This window comes from Schistocerca nitens, chromosome 4, assembly GCF_023898315.1.
Source record: "Schistocerca nitens isolate TAMUIC-IGC-003100 chromosome 4, iqSchNite1.1, whole genome shotgun sequence".
Lineage (NCBI taxonomy): Eukaryota > Metazoa > Arthropoda > Insecta > Orthoptera > Acrididae > Schistocerca > Schistocerca nitens.
Window position 1 is genome coordinate 170,271,744 of NC_064617.1, and position 27,873 is coordinate 170,299,616.

Below are 27,873 nucleotides of genomic sequence, written 5' to 3' on the forward strand. Positions count from 1 at the left end.
TTGCATAGTCAGTTACGCAGGACAACCCAACAGAAAAGTATAGAGTAAATTCGCCAAAGTAATAATTTATAATTTCAGTGTGAAGGAATTTCACCCTCTCGACTTGAAAATTGGTCCTCTTCAAATTACAGGAAAACTGTTTTCGAAAAAAGAAACAAGCTAAATTTTAAGCACAGAGACATTATCGTTGTATGTAAAAACGTCCAGAGCCTAATTTAAGGGAGTGTCATATTTTTGGGTAGTAGCTTACACAAAATGCAAAATAATTGTAAAGTCTGAAAATTTAAAGTAGGTACATAAAACAATCGAAAAGCAGAAACGAGAAGATATATGTAACAATTCGTTATCAACGTTGAGAGATAACATGAACAAAAACCTCGGATGCTGTTAAAAAAGACTACTTTATTACGTCTCTATATATAAGGTACTAGTGTTGCCTGTAATTTTCTTCCTCAAAAGATACAGTGTCATACTATTTCGCTGTGTTTTACAATGTTTGTACTACGGACCCTTGATTAGGGTCTTTGCTTCCCACGCCCGGGTTCCCGGGTTCGATTCCCGGCGGGGTCAGGGATTTTCTCTGCCTCGTGATGGCTGGGTGTTGTGTGCTGTCCTTAGGTTAGTTAGGTTTAAGTAGTTCTAAGTTCTAGGGGACTGATGACCATAGATGTTAAGTCCCATAGTGCTCAGAGCCATTTTGATTAGGGTCTTTAGCTCAAACCAGTCGCGTAACACTCACACACGCACTCACTCACTCACTCACACACACGCGCGCGCACACACACACACACACACACACACACACACACACACACAACAGTAGCTTACGGCGGCGTTCGAGATGCCATTTCCCAATGATACGAAAGCTGCACAATGAGTCGAGCAGAAAATATGACCCGTGCGTTTCGTTACTTGTAAAGAGCTGAACGAAGGAAAACCAGTGGATTGCGGCACAGAGGAAACCAAGGTATGAGACGCGTCTGGTTGGCAGTACAGTCAGCCAGAGCGTATAAATTCCGATGCTGCAGTTCGTCCCGCGACGAAGCGTGCAAAGGTCAGTTCACGCGTTACCTTCGCGACCCGCCTGAAAGACCAGTAGGTAACAGGAACTTGGCGTGATTTCATAATGGTATACTTCTGTAGCGCACGTTATGCTAAGAATTTATCCCTACAGTGAACCTCAAGACCACTTATGAAGACCTTACCAACAACCATTAAAGCTGCACCAAACTACCAAATATTTGGTAAAAACTGAGTTTACGCGCTATGCAGTCTATGCATCAATGACGCGCAACATGTTCTCACGTGAGTAGAAGTCACAAATGGTTTAACTGCAGGTGTTTGAGGTATTCTAATTTATACAACTGCGTGACCCGTCTCTAAATTGATCTTCATAACAAAGTCTTACATGATACTACACAGTCTCTGCTTCGTACTGTCTAAATGCAAAACCACAGATAGCTTAGTATTTTTTCCTTAACCATTTTATTTACTAGGCTTCGTGGGACCATGCGAGCCAAAGATACTTGACCATGGAACGAGTCGGTACATAGTTTACATAAGGCTTAACAGAACATTAGAGAGACTCGAGCCCACATGAAGGCTTACTGTCAATCGTTCTTCCCGCGAACTACTCGCGACTAGAACAAGAAAGTGGGCAGTGACAGAGGCCCACAAAGTACCCTCCACCACACACTGCAAGGTGGTCTGCGGAGTATAGATGTAGAACTATTCAAATCCATGCTGAAAGGTTGCCTTGTGATACAGTCCTTGTATTTTTTCGCCAATAACAGATCCTCGACTCTCAATAAATGTGACCTTGCTGGACAAGAATATATGTAACGTACGAGTGCAGGTTGTGCCACACGGACGACTACGTATGGAAGTTTAGATCCGACCGTGATTCATGCACGGATGCCCGAAGCGGTTAAGGCCACAGCACTCGTAAAGCGGGTAAACCGGGTTCGAGTCCCAGTTCGGCACAGATTTTCACTGTCGTCATTCCGATGTACAACCATATCCTGCAAAATCACTTTCTCCACGTTAACTAATCTTTTAAAAAGCAAGAGGCAACCTGGCAATCCAGTCACTATTCGAATGCTGTAGGGTCTCTAGATGGAGCGAAGAACGATTGGGTGGGGCGGATTGAAATTGAAGAGTGTTCGCGTGCCCGACGAGAAGCGATATTGGGAAATGTTTTACGCGGAAAACCGGGTCTGGGAGCCGGTGTAGACGTAGCGCGTGTGGCAGTGACGTGAGACGAGCGAGAGTGCGCCGGCGGAAGGACACGGCGTGCCCCCGCCCCCCGCCGCCTCCGCGTCTTGCGGCGCGCCGCCGTGACGCGACCATATTAGGCGACCGCAACTGCCAACTGGAGCGGACCGTGCCCATTTGCAGAGCTCAGAGCAGTGCCGCGAGCCGCATAACGGGACGCGACGCGCCCACCTCCACCTCTCTGTGTCGTCTCCGCTGGCCTCTCGTGCCATCATCGGCTACTGAAGAGTAGACGCCAAGGAAGTTCCACCCCCCCCTCCCCCTCCCCATCCGGAACCCGAGCAAAGGAACCGAACGTGACATAATGCCAGTCACCTACATGCACACTTGTGCTCTTCTGTAAGCCACCTTCAGGCGTATGGTGGAAGGTACTTCTGTTACCATTATCCCCCCCCCACTCATTTTTTCCTTTTTTTCACACACGAATGGCGTACGGGAATCACGCTTGTCGGCAAACCTCTGTTTAATTGTCCTAGTCATTTCACGAGGTACACACTATCTGATCAAAATTATCCAGACACCTGTTACCGGACATCAGTATGGGGTGTCCACCTTTCGCCTTTGTGAAGATTTGAACGCTGCTGCGTACAGTTTCAGTGATGTGTCTTACGTTTATGGAGGAGTAGTAGCCAATTCTTCCTCAAAAGTCCGAATGAGAGAAGCTAGTGATGTTAGACACTGGGATCTGAATCGAAGTCAGTTGAAGAGGCCTTCAACATCCCAGCGCATCAGCAATCGTTGGTTAATATATTAAAAAACTAAAAACCCAGGTACAAAGAGCATATTCCTACTAGAAGCGGTGATGGTACTAAGGGCTCTACTTACGCGGAACACCTTGTGCAAACGGCTCATGCGCCGAGCCCTCCAGTTAATATCGAGTTACTTCATGCCGAGGTTAAGGGCTTAAAACTGGATGTTTTGGAAGAAATGCAGATCTTTAAGCATCTGCAACATGTTAAAGACAATATCCTCAGTGACCAACTCCTACTAAGAAATAGAAAATTTTTTGAAGGTTTCGCGCCTTTACTTTATTCTCCATACGTGTAAATCTGATGATCTGGCGATTATCACATGCGTGCGCTAATTGGCGAGCGCAGTTGGTCAAGCTGTTCATCTTCTTTCTTTTTATCCTCATTTTCCTTTTACGATGAAGGTGATTTTAGCCCGTTGAACACCTCACCTTTTATCCCTATATCTTTATTACCATGACACCTCAGATTACGTCCCCTCAGCTGCCCCCCCCCCCCCCAGGCTAACTACTGGCTTTAGGTATAGTTTTTAAGAGTTCCTCCTGTTGTCATGGGTAGCTTCATATGTAAGTTTCTTTACTAGCATAAGTAACTGTGTGCGGTAATTTTAGGTTCCATCTCCTATTTAGCTCGTCTCTTGTTCTATCTATTTCATTTTTTTATATACGTTGATCCACGGTTGGGAATATAAGGGCTATTAAGCCCCGACCCATGTATAAACTTTCTCGTATTTGTATGTGCATGCGCATTCAAGTAACTTCCCTTGTCTTGCGCCTGTGCATAGATAGCAGGTCCGGCTTGTAAGTGAGCGACTGTTTGTAGCTGCAGTTTATGGCAGGTCATGGCCCATCGAACATAGGCCGGTGTGAGGTGGATTGTACACCATTAAGTTAAGTAGTGGTTTTGACTTTGTACATACGGACTTTGTGTTTTCCTTTTCTTTTTCGTTTATAAATGTATAACTGTGGTGTTCTTTTAATCATGGACAAAGGTCTTCTTAGGCACTTGTGGGTTTTATTGTTGTTCTGAAGAAGGTGTAGTTATCTATGCCGAAACCTGGGTTAACACTGAACATTAGGTGCTTTTTTTGCAATCGAGGTGGGTCTTTAGTTTTTTAATACGAAGTCAGTGTTCTGACACATCCCAAAGGTGATCCATTGTGTTCAGATTGGGAGTCTGAGCAGGCTATTCCATTTCAGGAATGTTATTGTTGACAAACCATTGCCTCACAGATGCTGCTTTGACGGAGTGCATTCTCGTGCTGATACTGTCAATCATCGTCTCCAGACTGTTCGTCTACTCTATACAGGACACAATGCTGTAAAGTGTGTCCAGATCTTTTTGCATTTATTATTATCGTAACCACAGTAAGGAGACCACACCTTAACTGTGAACAATAGCCCATAACATAACACCACATTCTTCGTACTTCATGTTGACACTAGATGTGATTGCAGGTAACGTTCCCCAGTCATTTAGCAAACCAAAACCCTTCCATCAGATTCCCGGAGGATATAGTGCAATCCATCACTCCGAATCACTTGTTTCCAGTCAGCCATAGTCCAGTGGCACCGCTCTACACACTGCCTCAAGTATCACTTAGCACAGACTACGTAGTACTGACTACAGTGCTGTGGAACTCGAGACTGATTCGCTGATTTCATTCAATTTTTTGCGACCACTGTCCACAGTGCTCCACGGTCCCTATCCCATTGATGCATGAGGTTTGCCTGGTCTTGGTTTAGCTGTGGTTCCTCTTTCAAGTTTCCATCTCATAATCACATCACTAACAGTCAACTCGAGCAGCTTTACAAGGTCTGAAATGTCCCTGGTGGATCTGTTATTCATGTAACATTGACTAGTCCACATTCAAAGTCACTGAGCTCTCCTGACCAACCCATTCTGTTGTTATTGCTTCCCTACTCACAACACTATACCCCACCTCACTTTATACTGGAGGGTTCACCTCTTATGACATCTAATGGTCAGTTCTGCATTATGTAGGTGTGTATAGACAGTTTTGGTCAGATGCTGTATGTGGAAGAAAGTAATATGTTTCCCTACTGTACCTGGAATGTATACTTTCGAGATTTCAGCAGCAAACATCTGTGAGATACACAACACCAGTCTTTTAGCATCTGTCACAGGAGTTTGTCGGACATCTCCATAACGCTCTCAGGGTGACCAAACGACCTCGTGTCGAAACATGGCACTGTTTGTTGGATCTTCTGTATGTCCACTATTAGTGCAACCTGATAAGGCTGTCAGCCTGATGAACAGTGTTAAATAATCAGTCAAACATCTTTTTCTATAAGACACCTCTTTCCCAGATGAATTTCATTTCCTTAAGATTCTCCAATGACTCTCACACAGGCATGTCCTTTTCCTATTTGTTTTATGTGGTCATATCACTGTAAACTGCTCCAGATGATTACTTCTAGGTATTATATGGAAGTTATTGTTTCCACTGATTTGTCACAAACACCAATATATAACTGAATAGCAGTGGATATGTTCACCTGTTTATGCACAGTACATTTAATTTGCTTATTTTCTTCATCACAGGTACTACAGTAATGAATTTATCAAAAGACAGTGTATGTGAGCCAACACGGACAGAATACACAGCTTTAAAGACACTGCCATTACATTACATATGGCATAGATTTCTGTTGCAAGTAAATGTATTTCCAGTACGTTTACATTCACATCATTACATTTAAATTTGTGGAGGTAATGTAATATATACTCTTTTGTACAGAATCACAAAATCACTTGAGAATGGCATAGGGGCTGACACTAGTTGTGAACTGATCTGGCTATTGAAAAACAGTGCATCTTTCCCACCTCTTGCAATCTTGGTTGGCACATACTGGTCTCCAGCATACTGCATACCAGTAATGCTTTTGAATTTTGTCTGGAGTTAAATATCTGAATTGTTAACTACACAGTTAACTTTGCCAGTTCTATCTTGGTAGCTGTAACATTGATCCCTGTATCCTTCAGTATACTAAAATAAGTTGAATCAGTGCTCTTTCACTCAAAGGCAACTAGTACACTCCTGTTGAAACTAAGAGCTTTCTCAAATCCTATGAATTCCAAGCAAAGCATTAACTCATGCTCATTGTTCCATTCTGTAATTTTATTTTTAACTCGAAGGTGGTCCATTGTACCATTTACACTTGTAACCTCAGCTTGTTTCCTTTCATAATTAATAGCTAATGCTTTTTTAGTTTTTTCTATGTATGATTAATAAGTTATAATGAATATTTTATATATTAAGGGGTGGAAGTTGGTAGGGCTTCGCTTTATTTATTATTTGCCATCTTTTGTGTGAAGTGAAATAATTACAGCATTTTTTTTTTCAAATTTGGGGCACTGTCTTCCTTTGCAGACATTCTGTAATCAATGTTTTAAGATAATTTTGTATTAATTTGTCTCTAGCTTGAACTATTTTCTAATAAATTTAACACATTCTTTCATTGCTGCCATGTCATTTCCTTCTTGACTTCCCTTTAATAGTTAACATTGTTCCATTTGAGATTTTATTTCCCTTTGCCTACATTATGGTTTGCTGTTTGCCCTACTAACTTTCTGTGTACGTCTGTATAATCTTCATTATCTATTATGCTGAACTTGTACCCTGTTTTATTTTCCTCTACCTCCTTATTCTCAAATAAATTATCATAGTCTACATATAGGACTTCCAGATTGATGAGTGTTTCCTGTCAGATCACTGAAGTTAAGCTCTGTCGGGCTGGGCTAGCACAATAAAGTCATTTAGTACTGTTGGCAAGCAGGGTGCACTCAGCTCTTGTGAGGCAAACTGATGAGCTATTTGATTGAGAAGTAGCAGCTCTGGTCTTGTAAACTGACATACAGACAAGAGAGCGGTGTGCTGACCACATGCCCCTCCATATGTGCATCCAGTGACACCTATGGGCCAAGTATGACACGGCGGTCAGTCGCTACCGTTGGGCCTTTCAAGGCATGTTCGGACAGAGTTTAGTTAGTTTTACACTGATGAGTGTGTGCTTCACCAACTTACTAGTCTGTGATCACATAAAATTCTAAAGTGGTTTAGTACCAGAATAACATTTAGTCAGTTTCACACTTACTTCCATTTGGTCCTAACCGAGCCCATTTTCTATATGTTTTGTTCTGGGAAAATGTATTTATTCTCAATAAAGTCATGTAGTGTCTGACATCTCTCGTTTCTTGCATCACATCAGAGATTCCCCATGGAGAACCATTCTGTAAGTTTGCACTCACTATGTCTCTAAATAAAGATTGTTAGAAGCTGTTATATTTCTAAGACCCATTGTTGTTATTTAGCTATATTTCATGTAAAATGGTGTGCATGAATGAAGAATGTGTCTGGATGTTTTCTGTGTGTGAAGTCATTTCATTAGAATTGTCATTCCATTACTTCCAATATTTTTTCCTTGTTTCAAATACCAACATGTCTGGCATTTAACCATGGTAGCAAAGCCTCTTACCCACAGAACACTACCTGCTAAAGCTCAGAAAGCATGGTGAGACATGTAACCAGCAATAAACTGGCAGAGGTATGCTCACAACAGTCTCAGGCTCAGGTCAGAGTGTTTCTAAATCTCACAATAAGAGATCAACATGACCAGCTCACATGCAGATCAGATCTTGTCAAATCCCTCTAGTCGTTATCATGATTTAGCAGTCAGTCTTTATGTCACTAGTAACACATTTTAGAGGGCTACAGACAATGTATCATCACACTGTTTGCTGTGCTGATTGGTGTGCAGTCTATCATATTAGTATCCCATGAAGCAAACCGTTGTTTGTTTCCTTACTAATACTAACTGCTGCGTGACACGAAGGTCTATATTAAGCACCAGGATCTACCCGTGTTGCTTCCCTTAACCCTCCCTATTTAGTAGTCACTTGTTGCTGTTATTGTCTTTTTAATGTTATTTTCCTCTTATTCTGACATTCCAGGTGAGTGACGGAGATGGAGGTACGGTTACGTATGCAGCTATTGCTATCAGTGGTGGTGCTGTGTCTAACAGTTATCTGTGCACAGAAGCAGTCAGTAGGTCTACAGAACCCCTGCACGAGCAAGCAAACTTGTAGTGAATGTATAAGGACTCCAACATGTGCATGGTGCATGCAGCCGGTATGTACCTTTAAACTTGTTTAGTTTCCCATCTTGCCATTTATGCAGGAATATTATTTTTGTAAGCCAAACTTACCTTGGCACTGGGACTGTGAAAGAAAACAAAAAAGGTTAGATTAGTATGTGTTCATATTGTTTAGCAAATAATTTAGTGCTGATTTTCTGTGTTACTGACTTTTCTGCTCACTTTGTTTTATGGCAGGACAATACTAAACTTAAAATTTTCATAATTCATCATGGTAATGAGAAAATGGTGCTAGGGTCAGCTCAAATTTGTAGAATGGAACATTTTAAGAATATATTAATACACATATGTATTAAAATGCTTAATATATACGGTGTGTAGATAACACAGCTCTCCTGAATATTCTGTAATCTAAATAGTTGTAGTTTATATGGGAAATTATTCAAGAAGCAGAATGGAGAAGTAAAAAACAATCCAAATTCATACCTGCATATTTTCTCTATAAAGTGCGTGGAAAAGGATATTTTTAAAAATACTGCTTCTTGAGATTTCTTCCCGATCCATTAACTAATGGAGTGTGGGAACTATGGTCACTTGTATGCCCCCCCGTGAGCTGCTAAGTTCAGTCGTAACTTCATGGTATGTGGAGGATTGAAGAAAGCTGACTGCTGGTTATTCGGAAGTTTCTAAGTAGATTTCCAGTAGATCTATATAAAGTGCTTTATTTTTTTAGTGCCTGTCATATATAATTATTTCATTTCTGTTAACTTTCCCATCGGTTCAACATTTGTGTGACCGTTGACATTCTCTTATTAGTCCAACATAATGGGTCCCACACGATTAAGCTATATTTCAAAATGGGCCATATTAAGTGTTCCTACATTCTACCAATAAATCAAAGTTTGCCATTTGTCTCACTTGCAACTAAGCGTATTTGATTGTTTACTTCATGTGAGTGCATTTTTTTTCTACCGTCAGGTAAAGACTAGTTATGACTCCATAATTGTGTAATGAACACCTGCTATATTTTATAAAGTGCACAACATTACTTTTCTTTACAGTAGTTCATTCCATTTTTTAAATCTGTTCTCAGTGCATAGTCATTCTGCTTTCAGCTGACAAAATTATATCCCAAAAGTTACTCTAAATAGGTAAATACAAACATATAAGGAAAAAGATACATTTCTACTCATTGTAAAGATGACATGGTGAGTAGCAATCTTTTCCCTTATATTGGTGAGATTCCAACCTGAAGTTTCCGATGTTTGGCTTAAACACAAACATGGTAACATAATAAAAATGACAGACTAAGCAACAGCAGATAAAGTCAATACATAACATCATTTGTAGTAATCCGCATTGGATAGAGAATGATTTGTGAGTGAAACAAGCTATGGTCATTAAGTGAACTTCAGTTGTGCGAGACAAGCATATGACAAATCTTGGTTGAGAAACCCAAATCACAGTGCAACTTTGTGTACATACGATGTAAATATAGTACTGATTGGTCAAATATACATTTGGAATTACCGGTAGTGGGCAAGAATTAGATATAAGCAATACAGTCACACTATTGGTTCCATACACATTATGCTGTGCTAAACACTTCTAAACTTCCAAGAGTTTAAAAAAATCAGATGATGTCAAAACATATGCAAGTTTTTATGCAGTCAATGAATAATTATCCAGATGTAAACGAGTATCTCATTTAATGTACAAGTAACACACTACAAAGTAGAATTTTGAAGGAAATTTAACAGGGCCATGTCTCACTTATGGACGAGGGTAAAACCCAATGTCAGCTAACTGTGTGCAAAACCCGATAAATACACAATATTTCAAGTACATATCTTGCTCAATGAGCGTAGCAGTACCTTCTACATAATTGTACCAAAGATGATCACAGTAGCTTTAGTGTATCCTAAATAAAATGAGGATCACACAGCAAGTCTTCCTTGCTTGAGGCTGCTAAACACACTTGTGTCTTATGGTAGTAAAGGATGTATTCAGGACAAGCTACCTTGGGCTTTTTTATGGTTTCATTAAATATTTTCAAGTGAGTCATAAGCTCCTTGGCCTCAGTTAAGTGTATTTTCATTTCCACCCATCCACAGCATTTGTTTTTATAATTTTCAGTGTGATAGGGTCCGCAGCTGCGATGAATTTTTTGAATGGTTTCTTGAAACCCTCAGTTGCCATTCTCTTTATTTTCTTTAAGATTGTACAATTTCGGACTTAGGCCATTTTCAAGTATCTAAAACGGAAGTTTCATTCGTTGGATACATTAATGACACTTGTAATTTTGATGTAGGAACAAGTCATATCTGTAGATACACTAGGCATGTTATAACTTACTTTATGGATGATTTTTTAGTAACAGATTATGTCATATATGTCATTGCTCCTATGACGTTATGTTATGCTCATAAATTATTTTAAAGAAATTACATACAGTCATATTTACACCAATGATGAACGATAATTAAATATAACTGAGAACAAAAGCATATGCAGGTTAAGTAGCAAATTTCTGTAAAATATTTATAATCTTCCTAGCTTTAAGTACGTTATATATAAGGGCTTTGCAACAACTGCTCAAAAGTAACATGCTCCTAAACTAGCATGAACACCTCAAACTAATTCATGAGCATAACATGATGCCATAGGAGCAGCGATGCATATAACATAATCTGTTACTAAAAAATCATCCATAAAGTAAGTTATAATGGGCCTAGTATATCTACAGATATGACTTGTTCCTACGTCAAAATCACAAGTGTCACTAATGTATCCAATTTATGAAACTTCCGTTTTAGATACTTGAAAATGACCTAAGCCCAAAATTGGACAATCATACAGAAAATAAAGAGAATGGCAGCTGAAGGCTTCAAGAAATCATTCAAAAAATTTGTTTTTTTTTTTTAATTTCTGCAGCTTTTATGTTATGTGAACATAGGGGTCCCGGGTTCGATTCCCGGTGGGGTTTTCATGCCTCGAGATGACTGGGTGTTGTGTCATCTTCATCATCATCATCATTCATCCCCATTACAGTTGGAGGAAGGCAATGTCAAACGACCTCCACTAGGACCTTGCTTAGTACAGCGGTGCGGTTCTCCTGCATCGTCCCCTACGCTCCTCGGAGTATGGGACCTCATCATCAGAGAGACTCATTTCATAATCTTCTTTCTGTACTATCATGTGGAATTCATATTTCAGGTCCGGTGCTGCTTGCCATCTATGAATGTTTATGATATCCTCCATTCACAAATTGTATCTCAATGTAGGTGATCACAGAAAGCAGGATATATGTGTGGTTGCCAACAATTGTTGAGTATAGGACTGACTGACATGATTGAATATTTGGTGACATATTTCGTAGAAAATTCTGAACATTGATCATGGACTTTCCTAACTGTTTATTGATGTGGACCACCTTTGTGTCAGTGCCTCTGTGCTAACAGGGTGGGCGTTACTATCATTTCCTGGTATCGTGAACATCTTTCTACCATTTCTTAAATGTTGTGCATAGACTGTAATGAGTTTGTGATGAATGTCAATTTTCTGCCAGCAAAGTCAGAATTATGACTCACACTTAATAGAAGAGTGAAATTGCAGTTGCTGTGATCACTGTGGCAAAGTGTGTTATATTTGTGTGAATAGATCTACAGTGTGAATTAAAACAGGTAAACCTCTAGATATTCCAAACAGAAAAGCCAAATAACTCCCTGCCCTGAAATGTTTAACTTTTTTGTACTTTAAAATTTATGTCTGTACTTAATAGTGTTATGCACAGAACTGCAGTACAAGCTTTCAATCTTTCCAGTCTATGCGTGACGGCAAGCGCTGTTTTCAACCGAGTAGCAGCCTGGACTGGACACTCCACTGTGATGAGAAATATGTTTACAATCCTGACAATGAGTACAGTATAATCCTCAATCAGAAGCTGAGCAAGGGAAGTAGGACACGCTACCAGTCTAGCAGCAGTGGGACTTTCATAAAAGGGAGCAGCAGCAGTGGCAGCTCAAGTGTCATCAGCGGCGGCAGCAGCAGTGGCGGCGCCATCAGCGGTGGTGGTGGGAGCATCAGTGGTGGCGGTAGCAGCATCAGTGGCGGTGGCAGCAGTGTCAGTGGTGGTAGCAGCAGCAGCAGTGGTGGTGGATTCTACGCAGAGAGCCATTCCGAGGCAGTGCAGATTGCTCCTCAGAGAGTGTCATTGAAGCTCAGACTGAGTGAGTCCTTCCTCATATCTGTATAATTTCTTATCCGTGTTTGTCACTGCAGTAGTTACTGTGTATAGTTGCAATATGCTCAGAACACTTGATGCAAAAAAAAAAAAATACAAATATCACTGATTTATGCTGTGATGAATTATGCCACCGTTTAAATGTAAGGCATTAATGAATGGATCAAAATCTTAAAGTTGGCAGTTAGGAGAAAATTCCCAAGTCAGGGATGTAGCATTAAGATAAAAGTGATTGTATCAAATGAAAATTCAGTCGATAAAACTAGTAAATTATGAGACAGAATTGGTGGTGAAAAGTTTAGTACTGTTGATATACATGGGAGGCTAAAAAGGAAAAGGCTGGTCAGTCAGACCCACTATGAGATGGACGGACCTGTAGTGAGGATAAGGATAGGTGAAGATCTTTGTCTTCCCTTGATCTCACTGTGGGTGATTCCCTCTCATTTTGTGGTCTGGTAACCTGCCCTTCCTTTTCAACCCTACTTGGCCTATCCCTCTGTCCTCCTGAGGAAGGAACAAATAGTTCCAAAACCTAAGAAAGTGTTGTCACATTTATCTTCATATGCTTATATCAATGTTGCTGAACTTTTCACCTCTTGAATGTAAGTGTTGGCCAGAAATTCTGTTTAATTATTTATAAGATAAAAGTAATATTGATATTGTTTTCACATCCTAGGATTATCAGTGAAAACTGGTGGAACAACAGAATATTGTATAAAAGCATATAGTTCTCCAAAAATATGAAGCACTAGTAACATAGTAACTGCAACTTAATTTATAAGTAAAAGTGGAAGATGTAGCTATAATGTTCATTGAGTTGAAAGCCATAATGAATTTCATTGCCTGATTTTAAAATCATTTCAGTACTCAAAGAAAAGAAAAATGTGACTGTGAGTATAATGTGAATCGCACTAATCATGGGAAGAAACAGTTTAGCCATTTAGAAACTTGTTTATCATCCATGATGATTTGAATGATAATTTCCAAATAACAAAAATATTTCTGTTAGTAAATAGTTGCAACATGAAACTTACATATTTCAAGTAATGATGAAACTTATGATTACTTTCAGATCAGGCCTATCGGATCAGATTTGAATATGCCCAAGCAGAGGATTATCCCGTTGATCTGTACTATTTGATGGACCTTTCAAAATCTATGGAAGATGACAAGGATAAGTTATCAAGCCTCGGAACATTACTAGTTGATTCCATGAGAAATATTACATCAAATTTTCGACTTGGCTTTGGTTCGTTTGTTGACAAAGTTGTTATGCCGTATGTGAGCACAGTACCAAAGAAGTAAGTACCAGCCATTATCTTAGATTTTATTTCTTCACAAGTTGAGTGTTTGTGAGAGTGTGTGATTTCTACTGATTGATGGTGAAATTATACAGGTTGTGGTTTTGCTAAATAAATGTTTTACGTCTGTGTTCCTATTGTGTTGAACTCACCAAATATAATGGTATGTACAAAAGAGAAAAAGTGAAAAACAAATGTTGCATCATGAGTTTTCACACTTACAGTTAATAAAGAAATATGGATAAGGGGTGGGAAAAGTTTAAAGCAAGGACTTATAGAAGTGGGTTATTGCTCACAACGATAGTTTCAAGACAATTGATCTTACAGGTAAGAGCTTGAAAGTAACTAAAGCCTGTAACTGTTGAGATTCACATTGCTGAGAATCAAAGATAACCTTTAGTAATAGAGCAGACATCAGACTAAAACAACTGAAAGGAATTGATAGTGTAGCTCTCTAAAGAAGGAAAAGAAAAGCTGTAATGTAAATGGTAAGGCATACAAGAATCCATGAAGAGTGGCAAAAGGATGTTTGATTGACTGATTGGGAATACACACATCAAAAAAAGTTTTGCATCTCCTCAGTTTCAAGAGTTCTGGAACCTGTACAGAAAACTGGAATAGAAATCAACATAAACATCATTTTTGCCCTTTTTATTTCTCATGAAAACCACACATTCCATGTTCTACCACCATACAGCGAGACCTTCACAGGTGGTGGTCCAGATTGCTGTACACACAGATACCTGTAATACCCAATAGCATGTCCTCTTGCATTGATGTATGCCTGTATTCATTGTGGCATCCTATCCACAAGTTCATCAAGGCACTGTTGGTCCAGATTGTCCCATTCCTCAACAGCAATTCGGCGTAGATCCGTCAGAGTGGTTGGTAGGTCACATCGTCCATGAACGGCCCTTTGCAATCAATCCCAGGCATGTTCTATAGGGTTCATGTCTGGAGAACATGCTGGTCACTCTACTCGGGCGATGTCGTTATCCTGAAGAAATTCATTCACAAGATGTGCATGATGGGGACACGAATTGTTGTCCATGAAGACGAATGCCTCCCAATACGCTGCTGATATGGTTGTACTATCAGTCGGAGGATGGCATTCACATATCGGACAGCCATTACAGCGCCTTCCATGACCACCAGTGGTGTACATCAGTCCCACATAATGCCACCCCAAAACAGCGGGGAATCTACCATGATGCATTCACTGGACAGTGTGTCTAAGGCGTTCAGCCTGACTGGGTTGCCTCCAAATGTGTCTCTGACGATTGTCTAATTGAGGGCATATGTGACACTCATCGGTGAAGAGAATGTGATGCCAATCCTGAGCAGGCCATTCAGCATGTTGTTGGGCCCATCTGTACTGTGCTGCATGGTATTGTGGTTACAAAGATGGACCTCGCCACGGACATTATGAGTGAAGTTGCACATCATGCAGCCTATTGCACACTGAGTTGTACATGATATCCTGTGGCTGCATGAATAGTATTATTCAACATAGTGGTATTGCTGTGAGGGTTCCTCAGAGCTACAATCTGTAGGTAGTGGTCACCCACTGCAGTAGTAGCCCTTGGGTGGCCTGAGCAAGGCATGTCATTGACAGTTTCTGTCTCTCTGCAATCTCCTCCATGTCTGAAAAACATCATTTTGGTTCACTCCGAGACACTTATACACTTCCCTTGTTGAGAGCCCTTTCTGGCACAAAGTAACAATGCAGACACGATCGAACCATGGTATTGACCGTTTAGGCCTGGTTGAACTACAGACAACACGAGCCCTGTACCTCCATCCTGGTTGAATGACAGGGACTGCCTGGCTGTTGGACCCCCCCTGGGTGCTGCTCATGCATGGTTGTTTACATCTTTGGATGGGTTTAGTGACATCTCTGAACAGTCAAAGGGAGTATGTCTGTGATACAATATCCAGTCAAAATCTATCTTCAGGAATTCTGTGAACCGGGATGATGCAAAACTTTTTTTGATGTCTGTGGTTAGACTTTATGGAAGAGAGTTGGGAAGAGCATACGGTAATGTTTTTTCCTTTCCTTAAAAGTAATTCATACTTACTTACAATTCATGTAATAACTACATCATGCTGTTAGTTGATTTTATAGCCCCATTCCAAGTATCCCAGCAAATCAGCTTAATTTTATTTGTCAGACAGATAACATCTTTTTTGTCAAACAGGAGGAAGTTGAAATGGTTTTGCAAGTATAAATTTTCATTGCAGCTAACCCAAGATGTATAGGTGCTTAACATAACATTGCGACAGGATCACTAAAAGTTGCCCTGCAATAGTGTGTTGTTTAAATATTCATGTAACAGGCATGCAGTAGAGTTAAAGTAAGCAATTTACAAAATAATTCTATTAGCAAAGAAAATTACATATTATTGTGCAAGTTCAGTTGCATACTAAATATTGAAATTTATAGGGTGGAATAATGATGGTATGACAAAAATGATAGATTGCTACTTACCATATAGTGGAGATGTTGAGTTGCAGACAGGTGCAACAAGACTGCTAAACAAGTGAGCTTTCAGCCAGAAGCTCTTCTTCTAAAGTTGACAACACACACACACACACACACACACACACACACACACACATTTATGCAAGCACAACTCACACACATGACCACTGTCTCTGGCCACCGAGGCCAGACAGTGAGCAACTATGCATGACGGGAGAGGCAATCTGGATTGTAGGGATAAGGAGGCAGATGGGGCAGCGATGGGGTGGGATAGCAGGGTAGGGTTGGGAGACGGTAAAGTGCTGTTTGTTGGAGCATACAAGGATGCAGCAAGGACAGGATAGGTGGGGGGAGGCAGAAGAGGAGAGAAGTGAAAAGAATGTGAGTGTGTTGGTGTAATAGAAGGCTGTGTAGTGCTGGAGTGGGAGGAAGGAAGGGGCTGGTGGGTGAAGGACAGTGACTAACAAAGGTTGGGCACAGGGAGTTATGTGAACGTAGGATATATTGTAGGAAGAGTTCCCACCTGCACAGTTCAGAAAAGCTGGTGTTGGTGGGAAGATTCCAGATGGCACAGGCTGTAAAGCAATAATTGAAGTGAAAAACGTTGTGTTGAGCAGTGTGCTCAGTAACTCAGTGATTCAACTGTCTCTTGGCCACAGTTTGTCATGTGGACTGACAACTTGTTGATTGTCATGCCCATGTAGAATGCAGCTCATTGGTTGCAGCTTAGTGTGTAGGCCACATGATTGTTTACACAGGTATCCCTGACTTTGATGGGATAGGTGATGCTTGTGACCGAACTGAAGTAGTCAGTGGTGGAAGGATGTATGGGGCAGATATTGTATCCAGGTCTATTACAGGAATATGAGCCACAATTCAGCGGGGGTGCAAAAGGAATGGACAAGGCTACTATGTAGGTTCTGTAGGTGACGGAATACAACTGGTGGAAGGATAGTGGATAGAATATTCTTCATTTCAGAGCACAATGCTAGAGGTAGTCAAAATCCTGATGGATCACGTTGCTCCACTCCTGGGTGGTAGGTAGTTCACAAGGGAATGCTCTTTTGTGGCCGGACAGTGCAACTTTGGGAGGTGGTGGGTGACTGGAGAGATAAGGCACAGGAGATATGTTTCTCTACAAGGTCTGTGAAGGCCTCATTGAGACACTTGGTATATATGAAGGGGGACGGCTCGCCAATACAGATACAATGGCCACAGGTGGCTAGGCTGTGTGGAAGGGACTTGTTAGTATGGGATGGATGGCAGCTGTCGAATTGATAGTATTGCTGGTTGTTGGCATGTTTCATGTGAACAAAGGTACTGATGTAGCCATCTTTAAGGTGGAGGTCAATGTCAAGGAAGGTGGCTTTTTGCATTGAGGAGGACCAGGTGAAGCAATGGAGGAGAAGGTGTTGAGGTTCTGCAGGAATGTGGATAGGGCATCCTCACCCTCAATCCAAATCACAAAGATGTCATCAATGAATATGAAACAGTTGAGGGGTTTAGGATACTGGGTGGTTAGGAAGGATTCCTCTCTATGGCCCATGAACAGGTCGGAATAGGATGGTGCCATGTGGGTGCCCATTGAGGTACGATGAATTTGTTTGTGAGTTTTACCTTCAAAGGTGAAGTAAATGTGGGTGAAGATGTACTTGGTCATGATGGCCAGGAAGGAGATTGTAGGATTGGAACCTGTCAGGCATTGGGAAAGCTAGTGTTCAATAGCACTGGGCCTTGGGCATGAGGGAGGTTAGTATAAAGGGAAGTGGTATCAATAGTGACGAGCAGGGTACTGTATGATAAAGAAACAGAAACTGTGTAGAGTCAGTGGTGGAAATGGTTAAGCGTCTTTTATACAGGAGGGTAGGATGTGGATAATAGGCGTAAATGGCCACCGACGATCTATGGCCAAGAGACAGCTGGGCAACCTAATTGCCGGGCGCACTGACCAACACATTATTTACTTCTATAAATGCTTCAAAGCCTGTATCATTTGGAGCCTTCTGACCAACACCAGCTTTTCTGTCTAGCGCTAGTGGGAACTCCCCCTGCAATATATCCTATGTTCTTGTAACCCCCATGGCATGAGCTTTCGTTAGCCCCTGTTCTTCATCCACCTGTCCCCTTCCCTGCTCCCACTCCAGCACTACACAGCCCTCTATTCCACCAACACTCTCACAGGCTTTTCCACTCTCTTCCCCCCCACCCTCACCCCTCCTATTACGTCGCATCTAACCTCCCAACTGCACCTAGCTGCCTTACTCTGTCCCCACTGTGACCTTGTATCCTACCACGAGCAGCACTTTACCATTCCCCAAACCCAGCCTGTTACCCCGCCCCAGCCTTCTCATTACCCGAACCATCCAGATTGCTTCTCCCATCATGTACAGTTGCTTGCTGTCCAGCCTCAGTGGCCGGAGACTGTGGTTGTGTGTATGTGAGTTGTGCTTTCATGAATGTGTGTGTGTGTGTGTGTGTGTGTGTGTGTATGTGTGTGTGTGTGTGTGTGTGTGTGTTGTCTACTTTAAAAGAAGGCCTTTTGGCTGAAAGCTCATTTGCTTCCCAGTCTTTTTGTTCTGCCTGTCTGCACCTCAACATCTCCAGTATATGTTGATTAGAAGTCTATCCTTTTCATAATACTGAAATAATTTGTAAGTTACAGCATATGAACTGCTAGTAGTTTTAGATTTAAGCAATGAGACTTTCCAATATGGTGTCTTTAAAAATTTTGTCAAACTGAGATAAGATAGCTTGAGATTGAGAATAAAATGTGCAAGTGTCAGGTTATGAAAGAGTGAAATAAGCCTGTATTGGCCAATGGAATAAAGGTATGAGTGATATTAGCAGAATGTAATCTTCCATAACAGGATATGCTATTGTCAAAAATTGAAGCAAATATTGAAAGAATGTTTATTTAGCTACTTATATGCATAACATTTTTATCACTTGATTGTTTTTTAGTAGAATAATGGCACTATTGTTTATCTTTTTACCCTTTTCTGTGTGCAACATTCTCTTTTTGTGTGACTGTTGTGAAACAGCCAGGATGTGTTATAAGTTATTATTTGTAATTTTTGTGATCAGTTAGATGTTATCATTTTTTCTTGTTGAAGTAACGAGTATTTTTTCCTGTGTTCATCTTTTACTCAGATTAAAGGAACCGTGTACTGGATGTGAAGCACCATATGGCTTCGTAAACCGTATGTCACTAAGTGAGGATGTAGACACATTTTCTGTAAGTGAAGCTAACAGTTTTAAATTGAAGAGAAAAACCTTTAATTTGCAAGGTGTCTTTGTTCTGGTGCAAATGTTAATGTATTTTTTTCAGTCTGTTACTGCTTGTCTCACGATATTTAACTGGGCTGTGCACTGTGTCTACCAATTTATTGGTCTGTGTTGTTGTTGTGTATGTTGCTGACTTTTACCAAGGACTGTGCTGTTTCACAATACCTGCCTCTATGAATTAATATTATATACCTGCCAGGTTTTTAATATTTTTAAGTCTGAAAAGTTTACTCACACATAGAAAATTTGACTGGAGTTATTAAATTCTCTATTTAGCCTTCTGGAGCCCTGTTCAGGCTGTAAAGCTCCATATGGATTCAAGAATGTCATGCCTCTTAGCCCAGATGCAAACACATTTGCAGTAAGTGAAAACTGTGTATGGAGATGTAAAATGACATTTAACATTTTAACATGGCAAACAAACAATTGCATGCTGTCTTGGGCATAATTCTCAGAATGAGGAAAGTCTTCTCAGATCTTCAGTATAATCTCTATATTATATTATTGTTATAGTGAAAGAAAGTTAGCAATTTTTGAAAATGGAAGGTGAATGAAATGGTGTTTCTGTGATGTGTAATCAGTGGTAAAATTATTAAGATTTCTTTGTACAAATCTGCACTTCTATCTGTTTTTACATCCACACTCTGCACACCAGTGTCAACTGCATGGCAGAGAGTACACCCCATAGTACCAGTTATTAGGGCTTTTTCTGATTCCATTCACCTGAATTATGCTGTATTGTGCCCTTAATTGGTCATTAATTGCTTGTAACGGATCTAGAAATTTAACTTTCTTACTTTATACTTTCTAAGAAAAACAAGTAACACACAATGTTCCCTAACATGTTATGAAATGTTAAAAATCAGTTTTTCCTGAGCACATGTACTTGTCAATTGATATTAGTTCTGAAAAAAAAGTACTAACATATTCTAATGTTGATTTATTGAAGTGCAAAAAAACATAGACATCATTTGTTGGTAAGAGACTAAAAAATTCATTATAGCAAGAGTTTAGTGTCATTCTTTTCGTAAAACTCGTGACACACTTGATGAGAGCTCTACAGGTTGACGGGATATTAGACTGAAATCTTCCTCTCTTCTGCAGTACTTACAGATAGACAATTTCTGTATTTCTAAGCTGTCTGAAGAAAATTTATCTTCACCTGGTAACGGCTGTATTTTTCCGCTTAAGAACCCATATTCCACAGGCTATTCAGAAAATAACACAGCCTTATGAGAATGCTACTAAGCTCCGAAAGTTATTAAACCTGGGCTCTGTGATGCATGAGTGACTTATAATGTTGTATCCTCAGAAAAACCTGTTGTAACCTTTGTTAAGGAATTGCAGCGATACATCATTCAGTTTCTTTCTGTAGTACAGGGATAGGGTCAGAATGAATTTTGTGTGAAGCATCCTTACGATATACCCAAAAGAAAAAAGTCAGAGATAAATGAGGAGACATTGCAAGTGTTAGCACTTTTCGTTGATCAGTTTTGGCTGAATCTCCGACATTTTCTGTCTTACAGAACCTATCGTATAGTGTTTTCTGTCAAAGAATTCTGTGTCTTGGCGTAACTCACACATCTAATGTGCTGGGTGACACTGAATACCTTCCACTGTAATACGTACCTCATTTCTTCCTCAGTTAAACAAGGACCATACCTACAACAAAAAAGAAGCATTCTTCCATAATGTTGCACAACTTTTTGAACATTCTGTAAATGGAATGTGATTTCTTATGTCTGTTTCATGGTCACTGCATTGTATAAAACACAATTTGAGGTGTATATTGGTGGAGGAGTATGATTCAGTTGGATTTAAGAGACTTGAATCGCACTTCAGTTTTACTCTGGTGTTGTTTAATCCCATATACACTACGTGATCGAAAGTATCCAGTCACCTGGCTGAAAACGACTTGACAAGCTCATGGCGCCGTCGATCAGTAATGCTGGAAGTAAATATGGTGATGGCCCACCCTTAGCCTTGATGACAGCTTCCACTCTCGCAGGCATACATTCAGTCAGGTGCTGAAAGGTTTCTTGGGGAATAGAAACCCGTTCTTCACAGAGTGCTGCGCTGAGGACAGGTACCAATGTCAGTCGGTGAGGCCTGGCACAAAGTCGGCATTCCAAAACATCCCAAAGGTGTTCTATAGGACAGGATTCTGTGCAGGCCAGACAATTACAGGAATGTTATTGTCGTGTAATCACTCCACTACAGGCCGTGCATTATGAACAGGTGATCGAACGTGTTGAAAGATGCAATCACCATCCCCGAATTGCTCTTCAACAGTGGGAAGCAAGAAGTTGCTTAAAAGATCAGTGTAGGCCTGTGCTGTGATAGCGCCATGCAAAACAACAAGGGGTGCAAGCCCCCTCCATGAAAAACACGACCACACCATAACACCACCACCTCCGAATTTTACTGTTGGCACTACATACACTGGCAGATGATGTTCACTGAGAATTCGCCTGCCCACACTATGTTTTTCCACTGTTCAATTGTCCCATGTTTACACTCATTACACCAAGCAAACTGTCATTTGACATTTACTGGCTTGATGTGTGGCGTATGAGCAGCCGCTCGACCATGAAATTCAACTTTTCTCACCTCCCACCTAACCGTCATAGTATGTGCAGTGGATCCTGATGCAGTTTGGAATTCCTGTGTGATGGTCTGGATAAATGTCTGCCTATTTCACATTACGGCCCTCTCCAACTGTCGGGGGTCTCTGTCAGTCAACAGACGAGGTCGGCCTGTACGCTTTTGCACTGTACATGTCCCTTCAAGTTTCCACTTCACTATCACATCGGAAACCTAGGGATGTTTAGGAGTGTGGAAGTCTCGTGTACAGACATATGACACAAGTGACACCAAATCACCTGACCACGTTCGAAGTCTGTGAGTTCTGCACAATGCACGTAATATGAAAAACATATGTTTTTGAGGGTGTCCGGATATTTTTGATCATATAGTGTACATAGTGTTGTTAGAGTTGTATAAGTTGAGACTGTGATACATTTTGCACAAATCTTAATTGTTTCCAGACACTTTACACAAAATTTAAAGAAACCAGTGTAATTAGGTCCTTATTTCAGATTGATTTGTTTGTGTCTATCTTTCATTAGCTCAAGTTAAAGTACTTCAGACTGTTACCAGTTTCAAATTGTGCTATTTCATTACCAAGTTTTTTCTGAAATCATCAGAAGTAAACAGGTACATACAGGGTAGGTACATATGAGACTATCCACCACTTAATGCGTCCCCCATACAGGTAACGATCATCTTTAGTCATTTCATTTTTATTGCACCCATGATTTCCTAGTTTTGTATTATTTTTTCTAGTCATTCTATCTTTAAAATAGTTTTGGTTCATAACATATGTTGTATGTGTCAGATTTAATTTTATTTTTCTGAGAATGTGCCTCAGACAGCATGCTGGTTGTATACTAATTAGACTGCCCATTAAAAACAGCTAACCAATTTTTTTTTTCTGCTTTGAAACATTTAGTTGAGTAGAGGCAGACCATGATATTAACCGGGAATGAAAGTCAGTCTATGTTATGTGTAAAGGTGAAGTTTACATGTTATTTATTGAATGGGGTTTGTTTGTTTTCATATTATGGCTAACATTGCAAAGTTCTATTCATCTGTTACACAATATTGATCACAAATGAGACAGGATATTTTTCAGAATACAAAACTTTCTTTTGAAGAAATGTTCTTGGAGGACGCAAATGTTTGTAATTTTTATTTATGTTTGACATTGAGTCAATTTCGAGGTGATCTGAAAGTTATAGTATTCTTGAAGAATTAAGTTAGCCAAGATCACTTGCAGTTCTTTTTATTATTATGATTGGTTTTGACAGATCTATGCTGTCATCTTCGGATCTGAAAGTTATAAAAACATATACTGTCAATTTTTAAAAAAATAGGATTTTCAATTAAATATATATTGTCATCCATTACATATTAACCTATAATAAACTGTCATTTTCTAACAATAAGTTTACAATAAACTTATTTGAGATTATACATCAACACAGAGCCATATCAAAAGTCCAGAAAGAGAACGTCATTAAGGTAACAGTGCAAGGCAAATATAGACCGTAGCTGTCGACCACACAAAATCACTCCATGAAGTAATGTCAGATTCACATAATTTGATTCTTCATGCCATATAAAACACTTTAGCACATGTAAGCTTTGAAATCCACAATACATGTCGAATTTTTTTCTAAGTGGGTGCATATGCTCACATGAAAAGCTGGGAAACTATACCACAAGCTCTACAATATTTTTTAATAATGCACCATGCGATTAATACAAAATTTTGTAATGAACATGCTGTACTTAGACCACAGGCACCACATCACTGCCACATGAATGGTAGTGTAGTTCATTTATATGGTGCAAAGAATACAATAATGTGAACCTGATAGTATTTTGATAGTCCACAGCTATGGCCTATGTTTTCCTAGCTTATAGTTACCTTGAAGACCTTTTTTGTCAGGACTTTTGATATGGCTTTGTGTTGATAAATAATCTGAACTACATTTACTGTAAACTTCCTGTTAGAAAATGGCAGTTTCTTATAGGTTTACGTGTAATAGATGACAACGTATATTTCACTGTAAATTTTACTTTTTAAAAAATTGATGCTATATATTTTCCAAACACATTTTTTTTTAAAAAATTGAGATTTAAAGTGTTAAATAAATTGTCTTGGGAATAATTTTAATGAGATTAGAGAGAAGACATAATTGCAGTGTGCCACATATATTGATTAGTGGACATCACTATGTAAAGATTTGTACTTCCTTATTTGTGAAAATATTATACTAGTGAAGTCGCAGTTGTGGTGTTGGGTGATTAGTGTATTTTGGGACATCAGCGCAACATGTTGTGTGTTTTAATTGTGTGTTACTTTATTTGTGACATGCTGATTTTCCCTGCCACGTTTTATTTGACGCAACATCACTATGTGACTTTCGGTATTGTAACAAGCATGTATAACTAATAATGTTACAAAGTACGTCCTAACACTGAATTAGTGTACACAATTGTTATATGAAATTGTTTATGTTTAAGCCACCTTCACTTGGGATGTTTGTTTTTGTAACTTTTGGATCTGATGATGACAGCATAGATCTGTCAAAACCAGCCATAGAAATAAAAAGAATTGCTAGCAGTCTTGGCTGACTTGATTCTTCAAGATTAATGTGTGTGTATCTTTGCAAACAAATGTGTGGCTTTCCACAATTATGCTCATGTGATTGAAGAGTGACAGAAATTGTGAATTACATCTGTTATGAATGTGTAGGTGTTTTCAGTCATACAAATACAGCACCATAATATAATCTGATGGATAAAAAATCTACTCACCAAGTGATGGCAGGAGAAGACACATATAAAAGTTAAGGACATGGCCAAGATTTTGGAGCCAGTGGCTTCTTCTTCTGGCAGAAGGGTTGAAGGGGAGGGAAGAGGGATGAAGGAACAGGACTGATGTGGTTTAAAAAATGGGGAGTTTTGTGAAAGTCATCCAGAGCCATGGGTCAAGGGAGACTTGCCGGACGCAATGGGAAGGAAAACCTGATCATTGGGGACTGCATCAGATGAGATTTGAAAACCTAAGAGTTTAAAGGTGGAAGATAGGATATCAAGCAAGACAGAGATTACTGAAAAAATATCATGCAAAAGTTTGTTTTGTCAGTAATATCTGTCTTGCTTATTATCCTATCTTCCACCTTTAAGATCTCAGGTTCTTAAATCTTGTCAGCCGCTGTGGCCGAGCAGTTCTAGGCACTTCAGTCCGGAACCGCGCTGCTGCTATGGTCGCAGGTTCGAATACTGCCTCGGGCATGGATGTGTCTGATGTCCTTTGGTTAGTTAAGTTTAAGCAGTTCTAAGTCTAAGGGACTGATGACCTCAGATGTTAAGTCCCATAGTGCTTAGAGCCTTTTGAACCATTTTTCTTAAATCTCATCCGGTGCAGTGCCCAACAATCAGTCTATCGTTCTCATTGCTTCTGGTAAGTCTCCTCTGACATGGTGTTCTGGGCACTTTTCCATAACTTTCCCCATTTCCTTAACCTTGCCAGTCCTTTTCCATCATCCCTCTTCCTTCCCCTTCAATGTGCCGCCAAAAGTAGTCATGTGAGACAATGAAGACATTCTCAAGAGATAGCTGTGGTGGTACTTTTTGTCATATATAGCATCAGCTGAAGTCCCTCGTCCATGCAATAGGATGGACATCCATGAATTTGTTAATATACTTTCTTGGGATAACTCACACCTGTCTTCAGGAGTCTGCCATTTCAGTATCTCTGTGACACTCTCCCCTGGATTACATAGACCATTGACCATTCATGCTGCCCTTCTCTGTATACTTTCAGTATCCATTGTTAGTCCTATGTGCTATGGGTCCCACACACTTGAGCAATATTCTAAGATGGGTCACATGAGTGATTTGTAAGCAATCTCTTTAGTAGATTGATTGCACTTCCTCAGTATTCTACTAATAAACCAAAGTCTGCCACCTTCTTTACTCACGACTGAACCTATATGATCATTCAATGTCATACCTCTACAAAGTGTTACACCCAGGTATTTGTATGACTTGGCCAATTCCAACACTGATTTATTGAGGTTATGTTCATAGGATATTATGGTTTTTTTTTTTTTTTTTTTTTTTTTTTTTTTTTTTTTTTTTTTTTTTTTTTTTTTTTACTTGGTTGTCATGATACAAAGCTTTCAGTATGTCATGTGAGAAAAGTGCGAGTTGCATTTCACATGATCAATGTTTTCAAAGACCATGCTGGTAGGCATTGAGGCGGTCATTCTGCTCAAGATATCTCATTATTTCTGAGCCCAGAATATGTTCTAAGATTGCACATGTCCTTAACTTTTGTTTGTGTTTTCTCCTGCTGCCACTTGGTGAGTAAATTTTTTATCTAAATAGTTATAATATAGTATCAGAAATTGATTATTTTCATTGATAAATATAGTACTACATATTAAAAGCTAAACTGAGTTGAGAAAACTGTAAAATTATAAGGAGGTAGAATTGTAGAATTATCTTCAGGTGGCAAAATTCCAAGTATTGCTAAAACACACACACACACACACACACACACACACACACATTGATGATGATGATGATGTTGATGATGATAAAAGAAGAAACAACAGACACTGAATTTTAGTTTTCAATGTTTATCACATTAGTACAAAGTAAAGGAAGGGATTAAAGTAGGGTGCAGGAGGGCAAGAGCAGAACCAATCTGAATTTCCTATCAAGACATAGCATTGCAAGTGTATGTACTATGGAGAAGTAATCTTTTTGGATATATACTTATGCACGGTGTAACGAATTTGGCTGGTATCCAAAATATGACAACATTCAGTACAATAAGGCCAACCTGCAAAATAAGATCTTTCTGAAGTTCATTTATATTTTGTTCACTGAGCCTTACTGACACGCATGTAGAAAATACACTACAGATGTGTAATACAGTGCAGCTCTTACTTCATAAATCCTTAATTGCTAAAAGTTGACACATTAACATATGCGCCAAAACTAACTTGTAGTACTGCATTAAATGTAACATTGCTTTCTGTAAAAAAATTGGTTCTTGCTTGTGAAAGAACTGTTTAAATATGAATTTATGCTTTGTATACTATCCAAGCTTTGACTCTTTACAAAGGAAGATTTCATGCTTGTAACAGTTTGGAAGTGCTACTGATCTTCAGTTATAAATTTCATGATTACTGTTAGTTTACAAGAAGTGGGAACTAAATGTGCATTGTCTCTGGTTCTTGTAATAGATCCTTTTTGTTTTGTGAGAAAATAAATACAGAGTTCACATATACAGTTCTTTCATTATAGCTAGTAATTTTCAAAATTCTGCTTTAACCATTTAAAAATGAAGTAGTTGTAACATAAAAGCTGTGTGATGTTTGCATGCTGGATTAGAAATTAGTAGAATCTTTGTATAAATGTTTTTCAAGAATTAATATGACAGCATATTCTACTTTATATAGCCCTTGAAAAATTCAAGTGAATATTTTACTCTTAAATCATAAAGTTGGATATTTGAATATGGTAAGTATTACATTTTAGGTAAGTATAGTACTGAAATTATTTTTGATGTCCAATTTTCCTCCTTTAGGATAAAGTGAGAGATGCAGCAGTGTCAGGAAATCTGGATGCTCCTGAAGGCGGTTTTGATGCTATCATGCAGGCAGTTGTCTGTAGAGACAAAATAGGCTGGAGAGAGAAGGCCCGACGACTCCTTGTGTTCTCTACGGATGCTGGATTCCACTATGCTGGTGATGGCAAGGTATGAATGTGACTGCTTGTGCTCACATCTGTATTCATCATAATATGTCCAGTTGGGCTGTTGTAATGTTTACATCTG

At 39.5% G+C, this 27,873-nt stretch overlaps 1 protein-coding gene across 3 annotated transcripts in view; it reads left to right on the plus strand.

The window, feature by feature from the left end:
* The window catches only part of LOC126253259 (integrin beta-PS), a 129,070-nt gene that overhangs the window by 88,951 nt on the left and 12,246 nt on the right, over nt 1-27,873 (plus strand). For 2 of the 3 annotated variants that reach the window (XM_049954464.1, XM_049954466.1), the window contains exons 2-6: nt 7,998-8,175; nt 11,964-12,369; nt 13,456-13,684; nt 19,728-19,812; nt 27,625-27,795. In XM_049954464.1, the coding sequence (XP_049810421.1) occupies nt 8,011-8,175; nt 11,964-12,369; nt 13,456-13,684; nt 19,728-19,812; nt 27,625-27,795 (1,056 nt within the window). In that variant the 5' untranslated portion in view covers nt 7,998-8,010. Of the gene's footprint in view, nt 1-7,997; nt 8,176-11,963; nt 12,370-13,455; nt 13,685-19,316; nt 19,402-19,727; nt 19,813-27,624; nt 27,796-27,873 lie in introns of all 3 variants that reach the window. The other variant, XM_049954465.1, reaches the window with a different exon arrangement.